Source organism: Taudactylus pleione, unplaced genomic scaffold, assembly GCF_031769625.1.
Source record: "Taudactylus pleione unplaced genomic scaffold, aTauple2 ptg000157l, whole genome shotgun sequence".
NCBI lineage: Eukaryota > Metazoa > Chordata > Amphibia > Anura > Myobatrachidae > Taudactylus > Taudactylus pleione.
This window is the reverse complement of record NW_028284559.1, coordinates 7,703,807-7,725,421: the sequence shown is the minus strand read 5'-3', so window position 1 is coordinate 7,725,421 and position 21,615 is coordinate 7,703,807. Positions and strand designations below refer to the sequence as shown.

At 49.5% G+C, this 21,615-nt stretch overlaps 1 protein-coding gene across 2 annotated transcripts in view; it reads left to right on the top strand.

Annotated features, from left to right (window-relative positions):
• DUSP29 (dual specificity phosphatase 29) overlaps positions 1–21,615 on the top strand; it is a 67,368-nt gene that overhangs the window by 30,097 nt on the left and 15,656 nt on the right. For both annotated transcript variants that reach the window (XM_088474992.1, XM_088474991.1), the window contains exon 3: positions 200–423. In XM_088474992.1, coding sequence (XP_088331118.1) covers positions 200–423 — 224 coding nt within the window. The remainder of the gene's footprint in view (positions 1–199; positions 424–21,615) is intronic.

Below are 21,615 nucleotides of genomic sequence, written 5' to 3'. Positions count from 1 at the left end.
AAAATGTATGTTAGAAGTTGATTGGTTGGTGATTTATATCTCACAATTTTCTCTATCATCAATCTTTGATACATAGGCCCCTAACTCTGAGATTTTTTTCTAAGTACAACATTAGGAACATTACTGTTTGTAGCTTTGGGGAACATTTGAGAAGTATAAGGTTCGAAGTAGATAACTCATTATATTCTTGCCCTAACAGGAGGACTGCCCTAGACCGTTACGGCTTGGAGAAAAGTGGTTTCACTCATATTTTGAATGCAGCACATGGTCGATGGAATGTGGACACGGGAGAAGAGTATTATAGTGATATGACTGTGGAGTACTATGGGGTAGAGGCAGAAGATCTACCCAAATTCAACCTCAGCCAGTTCTTTTACCCAGCAGCTAAATTTATCCATACAGCATTGACCAGCAGCTCCAACAGTAAGTGTGGATAGATACATATAAACATTGAAAAAAATTATGTTTTACCACCACACCCGACTGAAGTTGAACTTACTCATTTTTTAAATCAAATGAAATGTTGCTTTGTGTCACCTAATGTCACATATCCCATGTTAAAGCAGAATCTAATGGCATTAAACACAAGAAAATAAAAAAGTGAACTCAAAAAAGAAGCCCCAAATGAACTGGACTCACCCACACTGCTATAGAGAGAGGTTGGTAAGAACTATAAGCACCATTTTTGTGTGGACATATGGGGTATTTATCAAGGCTGGGAGAGAGATAAGATTGTGAGAAATAAAGTACTAACCAATCAGCTTCCAATTTATATTTTGCAGGCTGTGTTTATAAAATGATAGTTGGGAGCTGATTGGTTGGTAATGTATTTTTTGTTACAATTGTATCTCTCTTCCAGCTTTGATAAATACCTTCCATAGTGTTATATGGTAAAAGACATTGGTGGATTTGGAATATATTTTAGATGTTCTTGTGACCCCTACATTGCCTTCCTATGGGTGTTAGTGAATTTTTCTTGGGTAGGGATAAAATATACAGTACGATAAGTGACTCAAAATATGGCAAATAGAATAAACCTAATTTGGAATATCTTTAAGAAGTTACATCTCCTGCACCAGGGCTTCTCAACCCTAATGTCAAGTACCATGTAATGTTTTGTGGATCTCTTTAATCACGCACAAGTGAGTTCATCTATGTTGCAGGGTCAGAATTATCCCAACTGTTTCCACAGGCAGAAATCCAAAAAACACGACCTAGTGGTTGAGAACCCCTGCCCTACAGAATATCTTGAAATAGATACAACTGAAGTCTGCTCATACACGAGTTTGCTCAGCAACACAAACTGCTGTTTTTGTTCTTAAAACCAAATTATTTGCTAATAAATTAGGGAGGGGTCAGAGCATTTGGGCATCTTTTAGTGGTTCCATCTCCTATTTTTTGAGAAAAATACCCTGAGAAGTGCGTGGGAGAGAATCGCAGGGACAGGGCTTTCTCGCAAACTCTGTCCCCTGATAATAGGTTTTATTTAAGTGCAAGATTGGGACTTTTAATGAATTATCCCTGCATGTGATATTTGATACATCCTTGTGATGTATTTAAATATTGCATTGCAATTCTTGGACAAATTTATCACATCCCATCCACATCTGAAATGCGGATTGTAATCGCTATGCCCCTTAGTATTCCGTTTGCAATCCATCTGCATTCCTAATGTGCCCACATATGGACCTGAGCTTTGCATGTCAACCTCAGAGACTGCCCCACAGAATACTATGCGCAGAGCCACTTCGATAGTTCAAAACTATGATTAATCTATTTAATAACCCTTCCATTTAGGTTTGTTCCTTAATAAAAAAAAAGACATAAAAAACCCCATCAAACAGTTCTGTATGATGTTATAAATGTAGGTGCTTGAAATATGGCCATGCGGACATGTATCTTTAAGAAGGATATTTTTGCCCAATCTCTCTAAGGGGCCTATGTATCAAGCTGATTTCTACATAAAATTATGCAGAAACTGCAGTTTTTATATAGAATAGTTTTGCCCAAGAGATAATTTCAGGATTGATATGACCAGTAAGGAGGAGATCATGGCTATATAAATTGACAATCCCTTATCAGCAGTGCTCTTTCTGATGGTAATCAATGGTATGCAGTACCTGAGTTTCTTGTGGTATCATTTATAACAGTTTTCAATTGACGCAATATTTCTTTAATTTGCTTCGGGCTCCATTAACCCTAGTTACGCCTCTGGCATCCAATTACCAGCACAAATGTGTTATCGGAGTTGTCAAGAAAAAAAGTTAGACATTTACGTTTCCAATAGTACCTCAATTTTTGTTTCTTTTATAAAAGTCACCACTATTTAATTTTAGTCATATTTATTTATTACCCTGAATGTATCCGCTATATTCTTTCCCATGAAAATAGTACATTTGGTCTTATTGTGTGTTGCCCCAGTGAGTTTGACCATATGTTGATTGCCTTGGCGCAGCGGCCTGTAACATATCTGTAAGTGCATTAGTGCAGCAAGGAACACCAACATGGCACAACAGCTGGCAAATACAGTGTTAAAACAGCGTACAAGTATCACGGCGTGCTAGCCAACATATCACGGCGCACTAGCCAACAGAGACCCAAGTCAACCTTCTAAAAGTAGTGCTCAGTAAGGAAATGATGACCTAAACAAGCATAGTGTATGCTGCACCAAAGCCAATCTTATAGATAGGGATAGCAAATCTCACAAGGGGCAACAGGGTTACGCCAACGTTTTAGAACATTTTAGTTTTTGCCTCATGGATACAGGGCCTGATTAAGAGTTGGAAGCTATTGTCGTCGCTACTGCAAATGTGTACGCAGAGGATCTGTGAAAATATGCTAATGGCGCAGCTTCCATTATATGTATTGAAACGCCAACCTGTGGCTTTGCAAATCCAAGAACATACGTCCACAGATCCTTTGATTATCGGCTTTCGAGTAACCCTATTGCTGTGCAGAATGGCTGCCTGAACTAAGATGCCATTGTTATTACGTACGGAATCGCAGTCGCAGGCTTGACTCTCCCCGAAAATGGCTGTAACACATCTGCGTTTTTGCTGCCACTCCCAGTTACCTCCTCCAAAAGGTCCTTGCCTGTCAATCACACTGCGGATAAAAAGTTGCTGCGAGCGACTACAGTAATGATGTGTGCGCTGTGCGACTTAGAAGCATGCGCAGATGGTCGAAAATCGCTCAACTGTGTAAAAGTCGGTATAGCGAACAGCTCTGAACCAGGTCCACAATACATAAAACACACTCGCCTTAAATAATCTTCACCCATGTGCTGAGATGCCGGACTGGCCAGAAACTAATTGAATTGAATGTGTGTGTGTGTGTATATATATGAACTGTATATATGCATACATATATACATACTGTGTATGTATTGTATATACACTAGTGGCCAAAATTGTGGAAATCTTTTGGAAAATGTGCATTTTTGAAGTTTAACAACTTATAGCACGAATATATTTTAGTATTATACCAAAAAGTATACATCATTACAATGGCAATTTCATTTAGAACATAATATAATGACCTTTATTACTAAATTTTACATTTTGAAAACAGTTATATGTTTCTTAGTTTTGCACAATATCCATTAGTACTTTGTTTGGAAGCCTATTGCTGCAATTACATTCCTCCCAACATTGATGGCCAGAGGGTCGGGACCCTTGGCATGCCTAAGGCGCACCCTCGTCAGGAAAGGGGGTGGAGCTTAGTGACAAGGGGGTGGAGCCTTGCAGCACCCCCGTTTCCATCTCTGGGGGATGTGCCCAGCACTCTCCGAGATGCTGGGCTGTCCCCAGGCTCTCTCTGTACTGTGAATAGATTCTGTGCGCATGTGCACAGCGTCTATTCACCCACTGTTCTGCTATGCAGAGCAGCGGTGTGTGCTCACCCCAACTGCCTCCCCCTCACTGCAGGACACTGATGTATTTGCTGCTATTTAAATTGATCACACAGATTCATCCCACACCTTTTGCTGTCATACATCCCCACAGCATAACACTAACTGGATGCTTCACAGTAGGTGTTGTGCACTCAGGTAGCAAATCTACTCCAATTCTTCTGCAGACATATTTAATTCCATCACTACCAAACATGGATATTCTGGTTTCGTCACTCCAGGTGACACTGTTCCATTGTTCTTCTGACCAATGAATATGCTTTTTAGCTCAATCTAATCTTTTCTGTCTTTGTTTGAGAGATGAAAGCGGCTTTTTCCTTGGAATTCTGTCATTTGATCCAAATTACACCACATTCATGTAAACCATTTCGAATTGCCTGAGATGATTTTCTTCTGTCACTCAAGCACAGTTTTTTCATTCTTCTATCACAATATGGCTTTGTGGATCTTTTCCTACCTTTACCAGTTTGGTTTTGAATCGACTGAGTCTGTTGATACTTATTCCACAGTTTGAAATGCCTCCTTTGGTTACCTTCTTCACGTAAAGTAATTATTTTGTGTCTCTTTCTAGGTGACCAGTCAACTCTTTTTACTTTGCTTGTCACCTAAATAAGTTACACAGCTTACTTCAAGAAATTATAAGTAAAAACACATAAAAAACAGTGAACAATCAAACAAGATGTTTTACTATCAAATGTGCTCCTTATTTTTATTTAGCTATAACGTTTTATGTAATAAAGCTAATTCTTTGCAGTGAAATGCATTATATTGTGTATAAAAGTATATTTCCAGTGATATATACCTTCATAGGATTTTCTTTAAAAATAATGCAGTTATACACCGTTAAATCCTAAAAACACACTTTTTCCAAAAGGTTTCCACGATTTTGGCCACTACTGTATACAGTGTGTGTGTGTATGTGTATATGTGTATATATATATATATATATATATAAATATATATAAATAACACACACACACCACAGTCCACAAATACATGAAACTGGTTAAAAAAAAAAGTATATTAAAATAGTTTGTCAGCGCCTCCATACCTCTTACGGAGGCACTGTCTGAGGTTCACGTTGAAGGGAGGGACACCCTGATCAGTGTTCATCAGCAAGCAACCAGGAGGACAACCGATCAGTAGCCAACACAGAACGACTGACACCCTGGTGTCAGGACAGCCAGGCCACCTTCACAGAGCTGAGGTCGGGCTCGCAAGGCAGGGCAGGCAACGCAAGATTTTTAAGGGGGTGGTTTCTAGTGTGTGTGTGTGTTATAAAATATATATATAATATATATATTATATAACACATACAGTGTGTGTGTAATACCCCACTATGTGAAGTATTAGGTCTTCATACTGTACAGCACATGTGGGTGCCATTACATAGGCATAGCACAATTTCCAGGAGCCTCTGCAGCTGCTGAAGAGGTCGGGAGCAGGTCACATGGACAACATCAGGTGGTCACATATGTGACAGTTGGTCAAGGGACAGCTGAGGTAATGAACCTTTGTAGCAGAGCTATGCTGTGAGGAGGCACTGAGGATGGCGTTTTCCTGGTAAGGCACCTGAAGTGGAGGGTCTGTGCCGCCCAGTCCCCCTGTCAGAGGGTGGTCACAGTGTGAAACCAGCTGAGGACAAACATTTACCTCAAAAATCGGAAGGGAGGTACAGTACTGAGGTGCTGCTAATTACCTGACAGCTCAGGTGACAGCACTCAGGGACAGAATGAGCACTATGCAGGGAGGTGCTGACTCCTATACTAACACAGACTGCAGAGAAGGGAGTTAGATAAAACCTCCTCCTATATGTACATGGGTTATCGGTATTGTCCATAGCAAGGAAGGAATGGGTATGAAGTCCTGGCGGCTGAAAAGCCCGGCACTGGCAATAAAATCCCCAAACTAATTGCAAGGACAGAATGGGAAGAATAGGAGGAGGAGCAGCAATGTATGTCAAGGAAAACATAAATACTACGTTAATACATAATATTGAAGAAGTTGGAGGTGTAATCAGAAAAATGAGGTAGGAACAAGCACATTTACAGAGGAGAAGATCCTAACAGAACTCTCAAAACTGAAAGTGGATAAATCAGTGGGGCCAGATGGGATACATCCAAGGATACTAAAAGAGCTTAAAGGGGTGCTGGTAAGACCATCAACAGAATTATTCAACCAGTCACTGGCTACTGGAGTAATTCCAGAGGACTGGAAAAGAGCAAACATTGTCCCACTGCACAAAAGTGGAAGCAAGGAAGAGACAAGCAACTACCGACCAGTGAGCCTTACATAAGTAGCAGGGAAATAGATGCAAAAGCTCTTAAAATAAAGAGTCGTAGATTATCTCAAATCCAGCAATTAGCAGGATCCCAAACAGCATGGATTTACTGGGGGGAGATCATGTCAAACAAATCTTATTAACTTTTTTGACTGGGTGACTAAGGAAATAGATAAAGGGGGGGCCATAGATATAGCTTATCTAGACTTTAGTAAGGCTTTTGACACTATTCCACATCGCAGACTGTTAAATAAACTGTCGTTATCGCTCAATTGCTAGGTTTAATCACTTAGTGGATGGGCAGGTTAAGACAGTAGAGCAATTTAAACATGCATGAGTTAGACACAAGGATATCCTTCAGAAGAAGTAAGGATCAATAAGGGTTGAGGTAACAATATGTTTAAAAATGGAGCAGATTAGATGGGCCAAGTGGTTTTGATCTGATGTTTCTATCGTTTTTGAATGTTTTTAAATCCATTAAAATCGACCTTTAGTAAATATACCCCCTAGAATCGTATGTGCACCAACGAAAGCATATTGGCCAACAAGTGTAGACTCTACAATTGGAATTAGTCTAGTCCAGACTAAGGTTCTTAAGAATAATAGTAGTGTAGTGCACTTAGGGCCGGATTCAGACCCACTCGCGAGCGTCTGTCCGCTCGCAAGTGGGTCGATGGTGTGCACTGCGCATGCGCACGACGGAGGGAGCTCCGTCATGCGCATGCGAGAGACGTGACGAGCGAAGGACTTTCCTTCGCTCGTTGTGTCTGATCAAAGGGGGCGTGCTGTCGATGTTGATTGACAGCACGCCCCCTTTGGTGGGCGTGCCTGCCAGACGGAGGCGTTCCCAAGGGAACGCCTACCGTCAGAAGCCGGCCCCACTGACATCACTAGTGATGTCAGTGGGAGTGATTTTGGCTCTGATAGAGCCAAAATCACTCCTGGCCTTGCGGTTGAGAAACTCAACCGCAGGCTTCTGCTCGCACTGGCGATGGTCGCGATGGTCAAGACCATCGTGACCATCATCCTGCACGCTCGTATAGGCTGTGGGTGGTGACCCACAGCTATACGAGCATCCAGGAGGATGCTCCATAGTTATGGAGGTGGGCCCTGATTCAGAGCGAGCGCTCTGGTCAAAGCGTCCGGCTCTGAATCAGGGCCTTAGTTCTGTATATTTATTGTTATGCAAAGAAATAGAAAGTTGCTAAATTAATTCTTCTGAAACAGTGTAATGAGAAAGGTAATTGACATGTTTATGAAAAATGTTGCAGAATTGGAACAGGCATGTCGCTCTGATTGTTGTATAACAATTATAAAACTGTGTTACTATGTATAATTTACGCAATGGGATTGTAATGCCGGCGTCTGTTAAGTCGGTTCAAATCCCGACACTGGAGCCCGACAGATGGAAATCCTGACAGCACGAGGTAAGTACCCTAACCCTCCCCTCTCCCCCCCTCTATCCCTCCTTTAGGGGTGCCTAACCCTAATCTTCTCCCCTAGTGCCCAACCCCAACCTCCCCCCAGGGGTGCCTAAACCTAGCCCCCCCTTCCCGCACCCTAAACCAAACCCTCCCAGGGGGGTGCCTGACCCCCCCTTCCCATAGCTTAACCCTAACCCTCCCGGGGGGGTGCATAACCTTAACCCACTCCCTCCTGCAGCTAACAGGATGGGCGCCCCATACTCACCACGTTCAGGCCCACATCATCCTGGATTCCGGCGTTGGGATTAGGACAGGCGTCTGTATCTCAACGCCTGTCATAAATCCCTAGCCGGCATTCTACCGTCAGGATTGTGTTGCAGCCGCCGGTCACATGACTACATAACATAATTTACTAGTGTTTTTCCCTTGCATAAGTGGTTCCTGGTTCTCAAAGAGTTCCCACTTAATAAAAAGAAAATAATTTTATTTATTGTGTCACTTTACTGTGATGGGATTGGGGACCACCTGCCTCTCTGCTGTGAGGTGGAAAAGAAGAAGCGACATAAACGGTGAGAAATACCCCAGAAGGGTATTATATATGCAGTACACACACTTGCATATATATTCCATAGACAAAAAACCTTATGGTTTCACATGTCCCATTAAGGCTGCTTAGGCATGATCTGAAAATTCACAAAACCTATTGAATTTCTGCCACTCAAACTCCAAAAAGCATTGAAATTACAATCATTAAGGACGCCTTAATGGACGTGTTCCTAGCGTAATCCTGATATGGTATGCCATAACACCATGTGGTTAACTACAGATTCAGCACTCTCACAAAGTGAGATTGCTGTCACTCACAAAATGCTGGAGCTGCTAATTCACAGAATTGTGTGCTCATTGGAATACACACATGCAGTCTATGCAACTGAGGTCTTAGCAGAGCAGTCTTAGCAGAGCTGCACAGATGGGATAAGAGTATGGTGGATGGGGGAACAGGGGCATAACTATGGGAGACAATGGAGGTGCCTGCCGTCAGGTGCCAGCACTGAAGGGGCTCCTCCTCCATTGCCCATAATATATACACCCTGCTTAAGGCTATTTTATCTTAGTGTTTTTGTGCATATGTAATACATAGATATATATTGTGCATATCTATCTATCTTCCCTTTTTTTTAGGGGGGGCACCAAATTAAAACTTGCCCCCGGGTGTCTGGAATGAACTTACACCACTGTGGGGGAAGGAGACATAGCAGATGGGGCAGACAGAATGGATGGGGCAGACAGAATGGCGTGCAGAGGGGAAGATTAGGCAGTACAGATGGGGTCGAGCCAAAGTAATGCAGATTGGTGGAAAATGGTGCACATGGGGGAGGAGACAGAGTGGCACAGTTTGGGGGAACAGAGCGACTTGAATAGGGGGTACAGAGTGGCATGGATGCGGGAAGACAGCAGCACATATGGGTAAAGCCAGATTGGTGTGGATGAGGAATACAGACTAGCACAATGGGAGAACACACAACAGAAGGGATTGGAGAAGACAGATTGGTGCAAATGGGTGGGAAGACAGAGTGGTATGGGTGGGAGGGGAAAGACAGAGTGGCACGGTTGGGAGGGACAGAGTGGTGCAGATGGAGGAATAAAGAGTGGCAGACATAAGGGGAAGACAGAGTGACGTGGTGCAGATGGAAGGAAACACAGTGGCATGGATGCAGGAAGACAGGGCGGTGCACATGAGGAAGGACAAATTGGTGTGGATCAGGGCATGCAGACTAGCACAGTTGGGAGAACACACAGCTGTAGGGATTGGGGAAGTTATAGCAGCATGGAGGTGAAGTTGGTGTACATAGACAGAGTATGATAGTTTTAGCAATTGGGAAGCTGAATGTGTATAATGAATAAGATGGATGTATGGAGTGAGAAGATATTGGAACGCAGTGACATTTTTGTGGTGTCTGAATGGGAAGATTGTGGGCACTGAGTGGGATGTGGGAGCCACATAACTGCTCAGACCTCAGTTGCATAGACTGCATGTGTGAAACTGTAAGGTTTTTTGTCTATGGAATTTCATAGCTTTTTTAAAATGTATTAACTATCAGGGTTTGGATGAGCAAACCGGACCACTTGCAGGGAAGAAGGGCAACAAAATGGGACAGTAATTCAGGTGGAAGAGGAGCCAGCACACATGAGGTGGTTTGGGAGGTGCAGAGTGCAAGACGGCTGCAGGGGCTGGCAGTAAGCGTGCGGGGTAGCGGCAGCAGCGGTGGTGCAGAGCAGTGGCAGCATTGCAGTGCAAAGGGAGTGACAGAGGGTCACTGGTAGTGTGCATGCACCGGAGAAAATAAAATCAATAAGTCACAGATGCACAAACGCAGCAGTGAGATCCATCTACGCATCTGTTAAAAAATATGAGATATGGTAAGAACTTACCCTTGTTATCTCTATTTCTACGAAGTCCATAGGGTTCCACAGGATACCTTGGGGTATAGGTGTGACGTCAGTCGCAGGGCACCAAAGAGTTAAGCTTTCAGCCTCCCAGGATGCACTAGGTCCCCCTCCTATACCCCGCCCCCGGGCCAAGGCACCTCAGTTAGTTACCAAGCCATAGGCCGGAGGAGGAGAAGGAAGAGAGAGAACAAAGATCTGGACACATACAAGAATCACATTCTCACCAGAGGGAGATGGAAAACCGGTGACCAGAGCAAAGCCCATCTGCAGCACAGGTGCGACAGGGCGGGAGTCCTGTGGAACCCTATGGACTTCGTAGAAATAGAGATAACAAGGGTAAGTTCTTACCATATCTCATATTTTCTACTTCAGGGTCCATAGGGTATCCACAGGATACCTTGGGGATGTCCCAAAGCAGTATCCTTTAAGGGTGGGGACGCTCCTGTGCAGAAAGGAGAATCCGCCGCCCGAAGGAAGCATCCTGAGAGGCGAAGGTGTCAAACCTGTAATACCTCACGAAGGTATGGACAGAAGACCACGTAGCAGCCTTGCAGATCTGAACTGCCGAGGCACCACGTCGAGCTGCCCACGAAGGACCCACAGACCTAGTGGAATGAGCCTTCAGAGAAGGAGGGACCGGTAGGCCTTCATGAAGATAAGCTTCAGAAATAGCCATACGGATCCAGGCTGCCAAAGTTTGCTTTGAAGCAGGCCAACCCTTTTTACGGAAGCCAAAGAGGACAAACAAAGCGTCCGACTTCCTAAACGAAGAAGTGCGGTCAACTTAAGGCCCGCACAACATCCAAAGAGGCCTCACCCACGGAAAGACCCGGTGAGTTAAAGGCCGGAACAACTATTTCCTCGTTAATATGAAACTGGGAAACAACTTTGGGAAGAAACTCGGGCCGAGTGCGGAGCACTGCCCTGTTCCCATAAAAAAACAAGAAAGGGGGTCTACAAGAAAGAGCCCCTAACTCAGAAACACGTCTGGCCGAAGCAATGGCCAGAAGGAAAACAGTCTTAGCTGTTAGCCATTTAAGATCCACTGAGCCCAGTGGTTCAAACGGCGGTCCTTGGAGAGCCCTCAGGACCACAGCCAAATCCCAAGGCGCCACAGGTGGAACAAAGGGCGGCTGAATGCGGAGAACACCCTGCATAAAGGTGCGCACATCCGGGATTGTAGCAATCCTACGGTGAAACCAGACAGATAGGGCCGAAACCTGTACCTTCAAAGAAGCAAGGCGAAGCCCATGATCTAGTCCCGCTTGCAGGAAGGCGAGAATCCGAGACAGACGAAACTCCCGCGGTGCATAACCTCTCGGTCGACACCACTGGAAGAACGTATGCCACACGCGATGGTATATCCTCGCGGAAGACGGTTTCCGAGCTCGCAACATGGTACGCACCACAGAGCTGGAAAACCCCCGGGACCTCAGCATGGCCGTCTCAACAGCCACGCCGTCAAAGACAGCCGAGTCAGGTCCGGGTGAAGGCAAGGACCCTGATACAGAAGGTCCGGTCGTAGCGGCAACCGCAGAGGAATGTCCACGGACAGACCCTGAAGGTCTGAGAACCAGTGCCGTCTGGGCCACGCGGGAGCTATCAACAGGAGCGTCCCTCCTTCCTGTTTGAATTTCCGGATTACCCGTGGAAGAAGGGAGACCGGAGGGAACAGGTATGCGAACCGGAACGTCCACCGGACGGACAGAGCATCCACCAGAGACGCCCCTTCGTCTCTTGTACGAGACCCGTACACCGGCAACTTGTTGTTGTGCCGGGACGCCATGAGGTCGATTTCTGGAAGACCCCACCTGTCCACCAGTAGTTGAAAAACGTCCGGGTGCAGGGACCATTCCCCCGGATGAACGTCCTGGCGACTTAGAAAGTCCGCCTCCCAATTGAGCACTCCCGGGATGAAGACCGCTGATATGGCCGGAAGATTGCGCTCCGCCCAAACCAGGATCCGAGAGACCTCTACGAGAGCCGCCCGACTGCGAGTTCCTCCTTGCCTGTTTATGTAGGCCACGGTGGTAGCGTTGTCCGACTGGACCTGCACCGGGCGACCCTGGAGAAACCGCTGTGCCTGCTGGAGAGCATTGAAGACCGCACGGAGTTCCAAGATATTTATTGGAAGCTCCGCTTCTGTCGGCGTCCACCTGCCCTGGAACAAGTGTGGACCCGAAACTGCTCCCCAGCCCCGAAGACTGGCGTCCGTTGTCAACAGGACCCAATTTGGAACCCAGAACGGACGTCCCTTGTTGAGGTGGGTCGTCTGTAACCACCACGTAAGGGGCAGGCGAACCTCCTGGGTGAGCACAATCGTCTGGGACTTCAGAGACTGAGTCAGCCCGTTCCACTTGGACAGGATCAGGTGCTGCAGAGGTCTGGAGTGAAACTGGGCGTATTCCACCATGTCGAACACCGACACCATGGAGCCCAGTAACCTCATCGCCGAGTGTAAGGACACCCGGCGGCTGTGCAGACAACTGCGCACCCTTGACTGTAAAGCAGAGATCTTGTCCTCCGTCACGAAGATCCTTTGCTGTCCCGAGTCCAATAAGGCTCCAAGATGCAGAATCCTCCGAGACGGGATTAGAGTGGACTTCTGCCAGTTGATTAGCCAGCCGTGCCGTTGCAGCAGTGCAATGGTCAGGTCCAAGTGGCGTAACAGGAGCTCTGGAGATCCTGCCACCAATAACAGGTCGTCCAAATACGGCAACATGCGGACTCCCTGCAGCCGCAGAGAAGCCGCCATGACCGCCATCACCTTGGTGAAAACACGTGGTGCTGTTGCCAGGCCAAAAGGTAACGCCCGAAACTGGAAGTGGTCGCTGCTGATTGCAAACCTGAGGAACTGTTGATGGCGCCAAAGAATAGGGACATGCAGGTAAGCGTCCTGTATGTCCAATGACACCAAGTAGTCCCCAGGTTCCAGCGCCAGAATGATGGACCGTAGGGTCTCCATCCGAAACTTCGGGACCCGCAAAGACTTGTTGAGTGCTTTGAGGTTGAGAATCGGACGATATGACCCATTGGGTTTCTGTACCAAAAATAGATTTGAATAGAAACCCTGGCCCCTCTGGGAGAATGGAACCGCCACTATAACTCCAGCCTGGAGCATAGTGTGCAATACCTTCCGCAGCTCCGTAGCCTTGTTCCGGTCTGATGGGAGACCCGTGGTGAAGAAGCGAGCCGGGGGTCTGTGCCGGAAGGAGAGGGCGTATCCGTGAGAAACCACCTCCAGAACCCAAGTGTCTGTCGTAGTGGTCGACCAACACTGGGCGAACTGTAGCAGGCGGCCTCCCACCCTGGGATCCCCCAAAGGGAGGCCCGGACCGTCAGGCCGCAGGCTTGTCATCTGGCTTGGGGGCCGGACGTCTGGTACTCCATGCCTGCTTCCGGGGCTTGACCGATTTCTTAGGGCCAGCCTGTCGAGGAAACGACTGTGGTTTGGGCCTGCCCTGGGCTCTAGATGACCGAAAGGACGATGGTCCCGAACCAGAAGGAGCAGCGGCCGACGGGAGACAGGCAGATTTGGCTGCCGCCAGCGTGGCCACAATCTTATCCAGATCCGGACCGAAGAGAACTTCTCCGGTAAACGGCAACGCTTCCAGACCTTTCTTGGAATCTGCGTCCGCCTTCCAGGATCGCAGCCACAAGGTGCGACGAGCAGCTACCGCTGCTGAAGAAATTCTAGACACCAGAGTACTAATGTCTAGAGCCGCCTCGTTGATGTAGGTGGCCGAATCACGGAGATTGCCAATCAACTCCGCCTGATCGGCCGGACAGTCGGATTCAAAAGAAGCCTCTAATGAATCCGCCCAGCGCTCCATCGCTCTGGCAACCCAGCAAATGGCCATAGCCGGCCGTGCTGCCCCCCCTGCAATTGAATAAGCGGACTTCAGGCAGATTTCTACCTTGTGGTCCGTAGCATCCTTAAGGGAGGACATGGATGGCATCGGCAATGTGGCACTACGGACAAGACGGGTCACGTGAGAATCCACCTGTGGAGGGGATTCCCACTTCGCAAAATAATTATCCGCGAACGGATAAGCCACCGCCAGGCGTCTCTGCGGCTGGTATCTTTTGCCAGGTTGTTTCCACGCCTCCTCTAAATGGTCCACCAACTGACCCGAAAGAGGAAAGACTGTGGCATCGCCCTTCACATCTTTGAAAAAGGCATACTTAGATTTAGCCGCTGGGGAAGTTCGTCCTCAATCACCAAGGCTGTGCGGACCGCCCGAATAAGTCCAGGAATATATACTTTGGACTTAGCATCAGCGTCCTTAGTATGGAGAGGTTCCTGATCGTAAGGATCTAGAATCTCCCCATCATCAGACGTCCCTTCGTCATCCTCATAAGGAGCGGACAGAGACGCCACCGGCCTTTTATGAGACCGCATCACAGACTCCCCTTGCAACACATCCGACAAGTGCTGTACAGAACTCGTCAGGGAGTTAACCCACGCTGGCTCCTGAGAACCCGGGAGCGGGGAAATAGGGAGACTGTGGGGTACCACCAATTGTCGTGGGAACCCCTGCATGGGTGACGACACCACAGACTGCTGGGACAAACCCATCGGAGTAAACGCGGGCTGCGGAGCTAACTGGCCCACTAAAGCTGTTAACGCCTGAGCGAAACAAGCCCAGGGTGGCTCCTGTACCGGTGCTGTAACCGTAATAGGCCGCGCCATGGACAAACACTGCCGGCAAAGGCCCTCCGCGCTACCCTCCCCCTCCGCTAACGGTACTTTGCACGTGGTACACTGTAGCCGGAGGGGAAAATCACTTTCAGACATGATGGCACCACGTATGTGACCTCTCTCACCAATTAAGTATTAAATAGGCGAGAGACCACCCTGCAGCACCGCACCGCAAGGGCTTTAGCAGAAAGAACAGGGACAGTAATAAAGCTGACAGTTTAGATGAAGAAAAGATTACAGGCAGCAGCGCTAGCACAGTCACATACAATGCAGAAAAATAACAATTCCTGCACTAACAGCGCTGATCACTCAACTACACAGACACAGGGCCTGGTAGGACACAGCGCTGCATACACAGACCTGACCACAGCGGAGGAGAGGTATGCGGGGGGACCCAGACCACGATGCTTCCGTCCAGCGCTTCCAGCAGCGTTCACCATGCGTTCTGGAGAAGATGGCCGCCGAGGAGCAGAGAGGAGGCTGGCCTGGGGGAGGAGCGCTGCCACAGGACCAGTCGGCAGCATGCAGAGAGGGCTGTGTGCAGCGGGGGAGGCGCCGGCTGTGAGACAGGGAAGGCGCGCTCCCCTGGCATGCATTTAACCCCTGGGACGCCGCAGCGCTACCGCTCTGCTGCGGTCCGCTGTCCCAGGGGGTAGTGGAAGCGCAGGTTGGTCGCCTGGCTCCACGCTGCAGCCAGTCCCCAGGGAGCCCCCTGCCTGGGGACTTAGGACCATGTGATCAGCGGGGACCCACCGCGGGACCCCGCTGCTTACCTCTGTCCCCCTTGAATCCGGCCATGGTCCGGAGCATCTGGGGTCACCGCTAGCTGTGACCCCAGACGCCCACCAGCATCCCCGGATCAGTACCGGCGTTCTGGTACCGGCGGGGTGTAGGGAAGACAGCATGGACGTCAGGACTGACTGTCCATGCTGTTCATCCAGTTGTGCAGCCACAGCTGCATGAAGAATAAGCTTCAGGGGCTCTTCTAGCCCCCACTCCAACAGGTGCACCCGACTCCGGCCGGGCACCAAACTAAACTGAGGTGCCTTGGCCCGGGGGCGGGGTATAGGAGGGGGACCTAGTGCATCCTGGGAGGCTGAAAGCTTAACTCTTTGGTGCCCTGCGACTGACGTCACACCTATACCCCAAGGTATCCTGTGGATACCCTATGGACCCTGAAGTAGAAATTAAATGTTTAAAATAGAAAAAGGTGCCCCCCCCCAAAACACAACCAGCACCGGGGTTTTATCAGCCAGTCCTGGTTGTGTTTAAACATGGGAAAAATTACTTAGGGGTCCCCTGTACTTAAGCACAACCAGCACTGGGCTAGTCAGAACCAGCCCTGGTTGCCAAAATACGGGGGACATATGACGTAGGGCAGTGGCGTAACTATAAATTTTGCTCCCCCATGCCAAAAAAGTTTCAGGCGCAATCCCCCCCGCCCAAAGATCAAACACACCCAAAGACTACGTTTAAGGTGTGTGGTTACATGATACAGCAACGTGCCTTACACATTATGGCACACTAAGTAATGCCACTTATAACACAGTGTGCCACACCGGAATGCCCCTTACAACACATTATGCCACACCGGAGTGCCCCTTACAACACATTATGCCACACAGCAATGCCACATATAACACATAATGACATACAGTAAAGCGCCTATAACAAATTTATGCCATGCTGTAATGCCCCTATTTCACATTATGCCACACTAATGCCACATACAACACATTATGCCACATAGTAATGCCCCTTACACATTATGCCACACAGTAGTGCCCCTTCTAGTAGTTAGCTGCCTGTAGTTAGCCGCCTGTAGTTGCTCCCCCCCTCCGCGCGCACACAAACACACACACACACACACAAAAGAAAAAAACACAAACACTTACCTTTATCCCCGCTCCAGTGCTGCTGCCGTCCATACCCCGGCGTTCACTCCTCGGCACTATGGGAGTGACGTCATTACGTCACTCCCATAGTGCCCTGCGGGACCCGGAAGACGGAGGGAGCTCCGTCCTCCGGCTGCCGCCGGGGGTTGAATAGGAGCCGGGCGCCCGCTGGTAACACACTCAGCGGGTGCCCGGCAGATGGAGGGTGCAGGGGTTGCGACTGCACCCCCTGCACCCTCCGTAGTTACTACTACTGCCCCCGTCGCCCCCAAGCTACCCAGCACCTCCAAACCACCGCGGGGGCAGTAGTTACGCCACTGTGGTAGGGATCCTCCCTGTATTCAGTGCAACCAGCATTGGGCTCTGAGCCGGCCCTGGTTCTGGATATACAGCAACCAGCACCGGACTCTTTCTAGCGGGGGGGGGGAGCCACAGCCCGGGGAGCCCTTTCACTGGGCCCCACAGCCGAAGCACCCCTGACTGCTAGTCAGCCCAGGTCGGGGATCCCTGGGGAGCCGGGGAGCCCCCAATAAAGGGTCCCCCTCTCCAGGGCACCTGGGGCTATCCCTAGCACCTGTAACGAAACTCCTGCACTATTGCATAAGACCCCTAGAGTCCCTCAATGGAGGGTCTTCTGCCTGTAACAGCCACCCGCTGTTCCCTTAGTGCTAGACATACACACCAGTACTTAGGTGGCAGCCAGGTCTTATACTTCCGAACAGTAGGGGTTTATGCAACAGACAGGAGATCGCTAGGTAAATGTTTAGGCTCAGGTCAGACAACAGGGTATGAGTTCTGTCACAGCCTTGAGAGTTGGTGAGGTGTTGAAACCTTGAGGACTGGCAAGTCTTGGCGAGATGCAGCCCCTGAGCTGAATTGGATGCGGCCTTGGCCATGTCCAGAGGCAGCCTCTGGGCTGAATAGGATGTGGCTTTGGCCGTGCAGCAGCCTTGAGGGCTGGTAGGCCTTGGCTGGTAGACGCTGGCGTTGGTGCACTAATTTGCGCACTAAGGATGCTGAGGTGCGGCCTATGTCGCCAAGTTGACACAGTAGGTGCACAGGACTGTGCACTTAAGACGCTGAGGTGGGACCTATGTCGCCAGGTTGACAGGCGTTGGTGCACTGGATTGCACACTCAGGACTGCGGGTGCACTCTGTGCTGCCAAGATGTCACAAACGATGGGGAGCAGGAATGAGCACTGTGCCGCCTAGATGACACAAGTGGCTAACAGCAGATGTTATGCGGACCGTGCCGCCTGGATGGTACAAATGGCAGACAAGAAAAAAGCAAACAGGAGAACTGGAACTGGACTGATCAAACAGGATACTGGCCACAACCGGAAACACATGGGAAACTCTATCACCGGCATGGAGTGAAGGACTGGCTGCAACTTAACAGATACAGGGCCCAATCAAAGCAAGCCCTGCAAATCTCCCTAATGACAGACTCCTGCACCTGGCATGTGCACACAGACAAGATAATCAATTAGTGTGCAGCTGACACTGCATAGAGACAGGCAGTAATTACTGAACACATGAGATCAGCACACAGACAGAAAGGAATAAATGCAGTGTCTTAATAGTAACTGAAATGACCTGCTAACCGCAGATCCTAACAGCACCCCTGTGCCTGGGTGTGTGGGTGCCTGGTTGATCGTGTAAAGTGTGCTGCGGGGGGAGAGGGGGTAGGGGATAGCAGGCATTAGCTGCCGCAGGGAATTGGGGACAGTAGCGGGCGTTAGCGGTGGTGGTGTAGCAGGCATTAGGACCTGGGGGAGGTAGCAGAACACAGATGCTGGCTCGGATCTGGAATATCTGTAATACCTGCATCTGTGTTTAAAACAAACAAACACAGAAGCAGGGACAGGTCAGTGAGACCAGTTCTGTGCTTCTGTGTTTAATAATAAATAAAAAAAAACCCTGTCTATGAAAAAAAAAAAATGGTGTGACCCCCCCCCTCCCCAAAAACAACAACCAGCACCGGGCTTTGGAAAGCCAGTGCTGGTTGCGCTAAATACAGGGGACAAATTACGTAGGGGTCCCCCGTATGAAGCACAACCAGCACCAGGCTTTTGAGAACCAGTCCTGGTTTTCAAAATACGGGGGACAAATGACGTAGGGGTACCCCGTATTCTGCGCAACCAGCACTGGGCTCTGAGTCGGCCCTGGTTCTGGAAATACAGGGGAAAAAATGTGTAGGGTCCCCCTGTATTTACCAGAACCAGCATCGGACTCTTTCTAGCTGAGGGGTGATGCCACAGCCAGGGGAACCTTCACCGGGCCCCAGCGGCAGCATCACCCCTGACCGCTATTCAGCCCAGGTCAGGGATCCCTGGGGAGCTGCCCCCCCCCAATAAAGGGGCCTCCCTCTCCAGTGCACCCCAGGCCCAGACTGATAGCCTGGGGCTATCCCCAGCAACCCTGGGTGGTGGGTGCCGGGTTGATTGTGTTGTGTGGTGCATATGAAAATATAAATATTGTCTTTTGCAGTAGTACTACAGGTCCCAGCAGGCATCCCCGCATACTGGCACTTGGAGAACCACAAGTACCAGCAGGCGGGGCACTCTGGGCCTGCTGGTACCCTTAGAACCCCTGCAAAAGAAATATTAAATAAAACAAACAGACACCGTTTTTTAAAAAGTATTTTATTTAGCAGCACCTTCACCTGGGGTGCGGCAGCCTTTAAGCTCTTTTTCATGGCTGCCGCTCCCCCAGGACTTCTACGATATCTTCACCTGGAGGGCGGCGGCTATTAAGCTCTTTTTCCCAGTCGCCGCCCATCCAGGACTTCCGCGGCGTCTTCTGTCTTCGGCAGCTCTTCTCTGCTGCCTCCCCGCCGACGACTGAGTGGACGGCGCCTTGCGCTGGCTGTATTTAAGTCAGCCGAGGGGGTGGGGCGATGACATTGCGAGCCGTGATTGGCTCGTGGTGGCCATCTTTGAATTTCAAATATGGCGCTGAGGCGCCATTTTTTAAAAGGGCACGCTCGGTTCTCACCATTGAAGTCAATGGAGAGAACAGCTCATTGGCTGAGAGGCGGAAGGCTCGCCTCTCTCAGCCAAAGAGCGCTCCGCACCGGGATTTCTGAACTGAATTACTAATGTTCGTGGGTCCAGGTAGTTACGTTTTTTTTTTTGCCAAGACCCTGGATTGCCTGAAGAGGACAGAGCCACGCATAAGAGGAGGTGAGTATGGAATTTTTATTACAGGTACTCCCATATGATTATCTACTTGGAGAAGAGGACAGAATGGCTACAGGCATACATAGGTGAGTATGTGAGATAGTGTGAGTACATGTGTGTGTGCATATATGTTTTAATAACATTTTACTTTTCAACTGTATGTGGGTTCTGTGTTTTTTTTCAATATTGCTTTCGCTGTGGAACTACAAGTACCAGCAGGCCCGTAATGCCCCGCATGCTGATACTTGTGGTTCTCCAAGTACCAGCATGTGGGGGAGGTTTGCTGGGAACCAGGGCCGCCATCAGGAGGGGACCGCTGGACCTCAAGAAAGAGAGAGAGAGGGGGACCCGGGTTGCAGCGGCGCTCCACCAGTCCGGGAGACAGGAGATGCAGGGAGAGTTCATAATACCTGCGTCCACAAGCCAGCCTGAAATCGCGGAACGGCAGCCAATCAGGAGCGGCGGCTCCTGATTGGCTGCTGGTCCGGGAGCTGTGATTGGCTCGCGGCCGGCTTTTGAAATGCCGTCAGAGCTGTTCATGAATTCTCCTGGCTGCTGTTGCAGCACCGCTGCCACCCGGGCCGCCATCTCTGACAAGCAAATTCTACCTGGCTGGCTGCGCTGAAAAGACCATGAAAAAAAGGTACTCTCTGACCTTGCCCTGTGCTCTCTCCCCGGTTCCAGCCAGCGTTCCCTGTCCACCCGCTGTTTCAGCAGTCTTCCCTGCCTTGCCCCCCCTCTGGTACAGCCTTCGCTGCCCACCCCCAAGTCCAGCAAGCCTTCCTTGTCCCCCCTAGTCAGCCAGCCTTCCCTGTACCCCCCTAGTCAGCCAGTCTTCCCTGCCCTGTGCCTACCCCCTAGTTAAGCCAGCCTTCCCTGTACCCCCCTTGTCAGCCAGCCTTTCCTGCCCTGTGCCTCCCCCCCCCTAGTTCAGCCAGCGTTCCATGCCCTCCCTAGTCAGCCAGCCTTCTCTGCCTAGTCCCCCCCCAGTCCAGTCAGCCTTCTCTGCCCTGTCCCGCCCCCCAATCAGCCAGCCTTCCATGCCCTGTGCCTCCCTTCCTAGTCCAGACAGTCTTCCCTGCTTCTCCCCCCCCATCCTGCCAGCCTACCCTGCCCCCCTGTCCAGCCAGCTTTCCCTGCCGTGTTCTAGACTTACGCTTCTAGCTTTTTCTGTGGATCCAACTTTTTCAGTGTAAAAAATATATTATAGCATCTCAATCTAACAACAACCACAGCTCAAAGTTTATGGATTATTAAAGGCACCAACTGATGTCCCCCCCGGTGTAGCTCCACCCACCTCTGCCCTCCACCCCCAGGTGGGGGGGGCCCTGCCTATCTTGTCAGTACTGGGCCCCACAATTTCTGATGGCAGCCCTGCTGGGAACTGTAGTTCCACAGCAAAAGACAATATTTTAACTTTATTCGCACAACACTACACAATCAACCCGGCACCCTCCGCCCAGGTTTTTTTATTTAATTAAACACAGAAGCACAGACAGGTCTCACCCGTCCCTGCTTCTGTGTTTGTTGTTTTTAAACACAGATGCAGGTATTATGGATATTCCAGATCGAGCCAAGGGTCCTAACACCTGCACCAACGCCGCCTGCACTGCCGCCGCACCACCGCCGCTAACGCCCGCTATTGTCCCCGGCCGCAGCTAACGTCTGCTAACCCCTACCCTCTCTCCACACATCCCATTCGCAGCAAACGCCGGCTTCTTTCCCCCCCGGATCTGGCCCCCGCTACCGCCCGCAAACGTCGTCCATCTT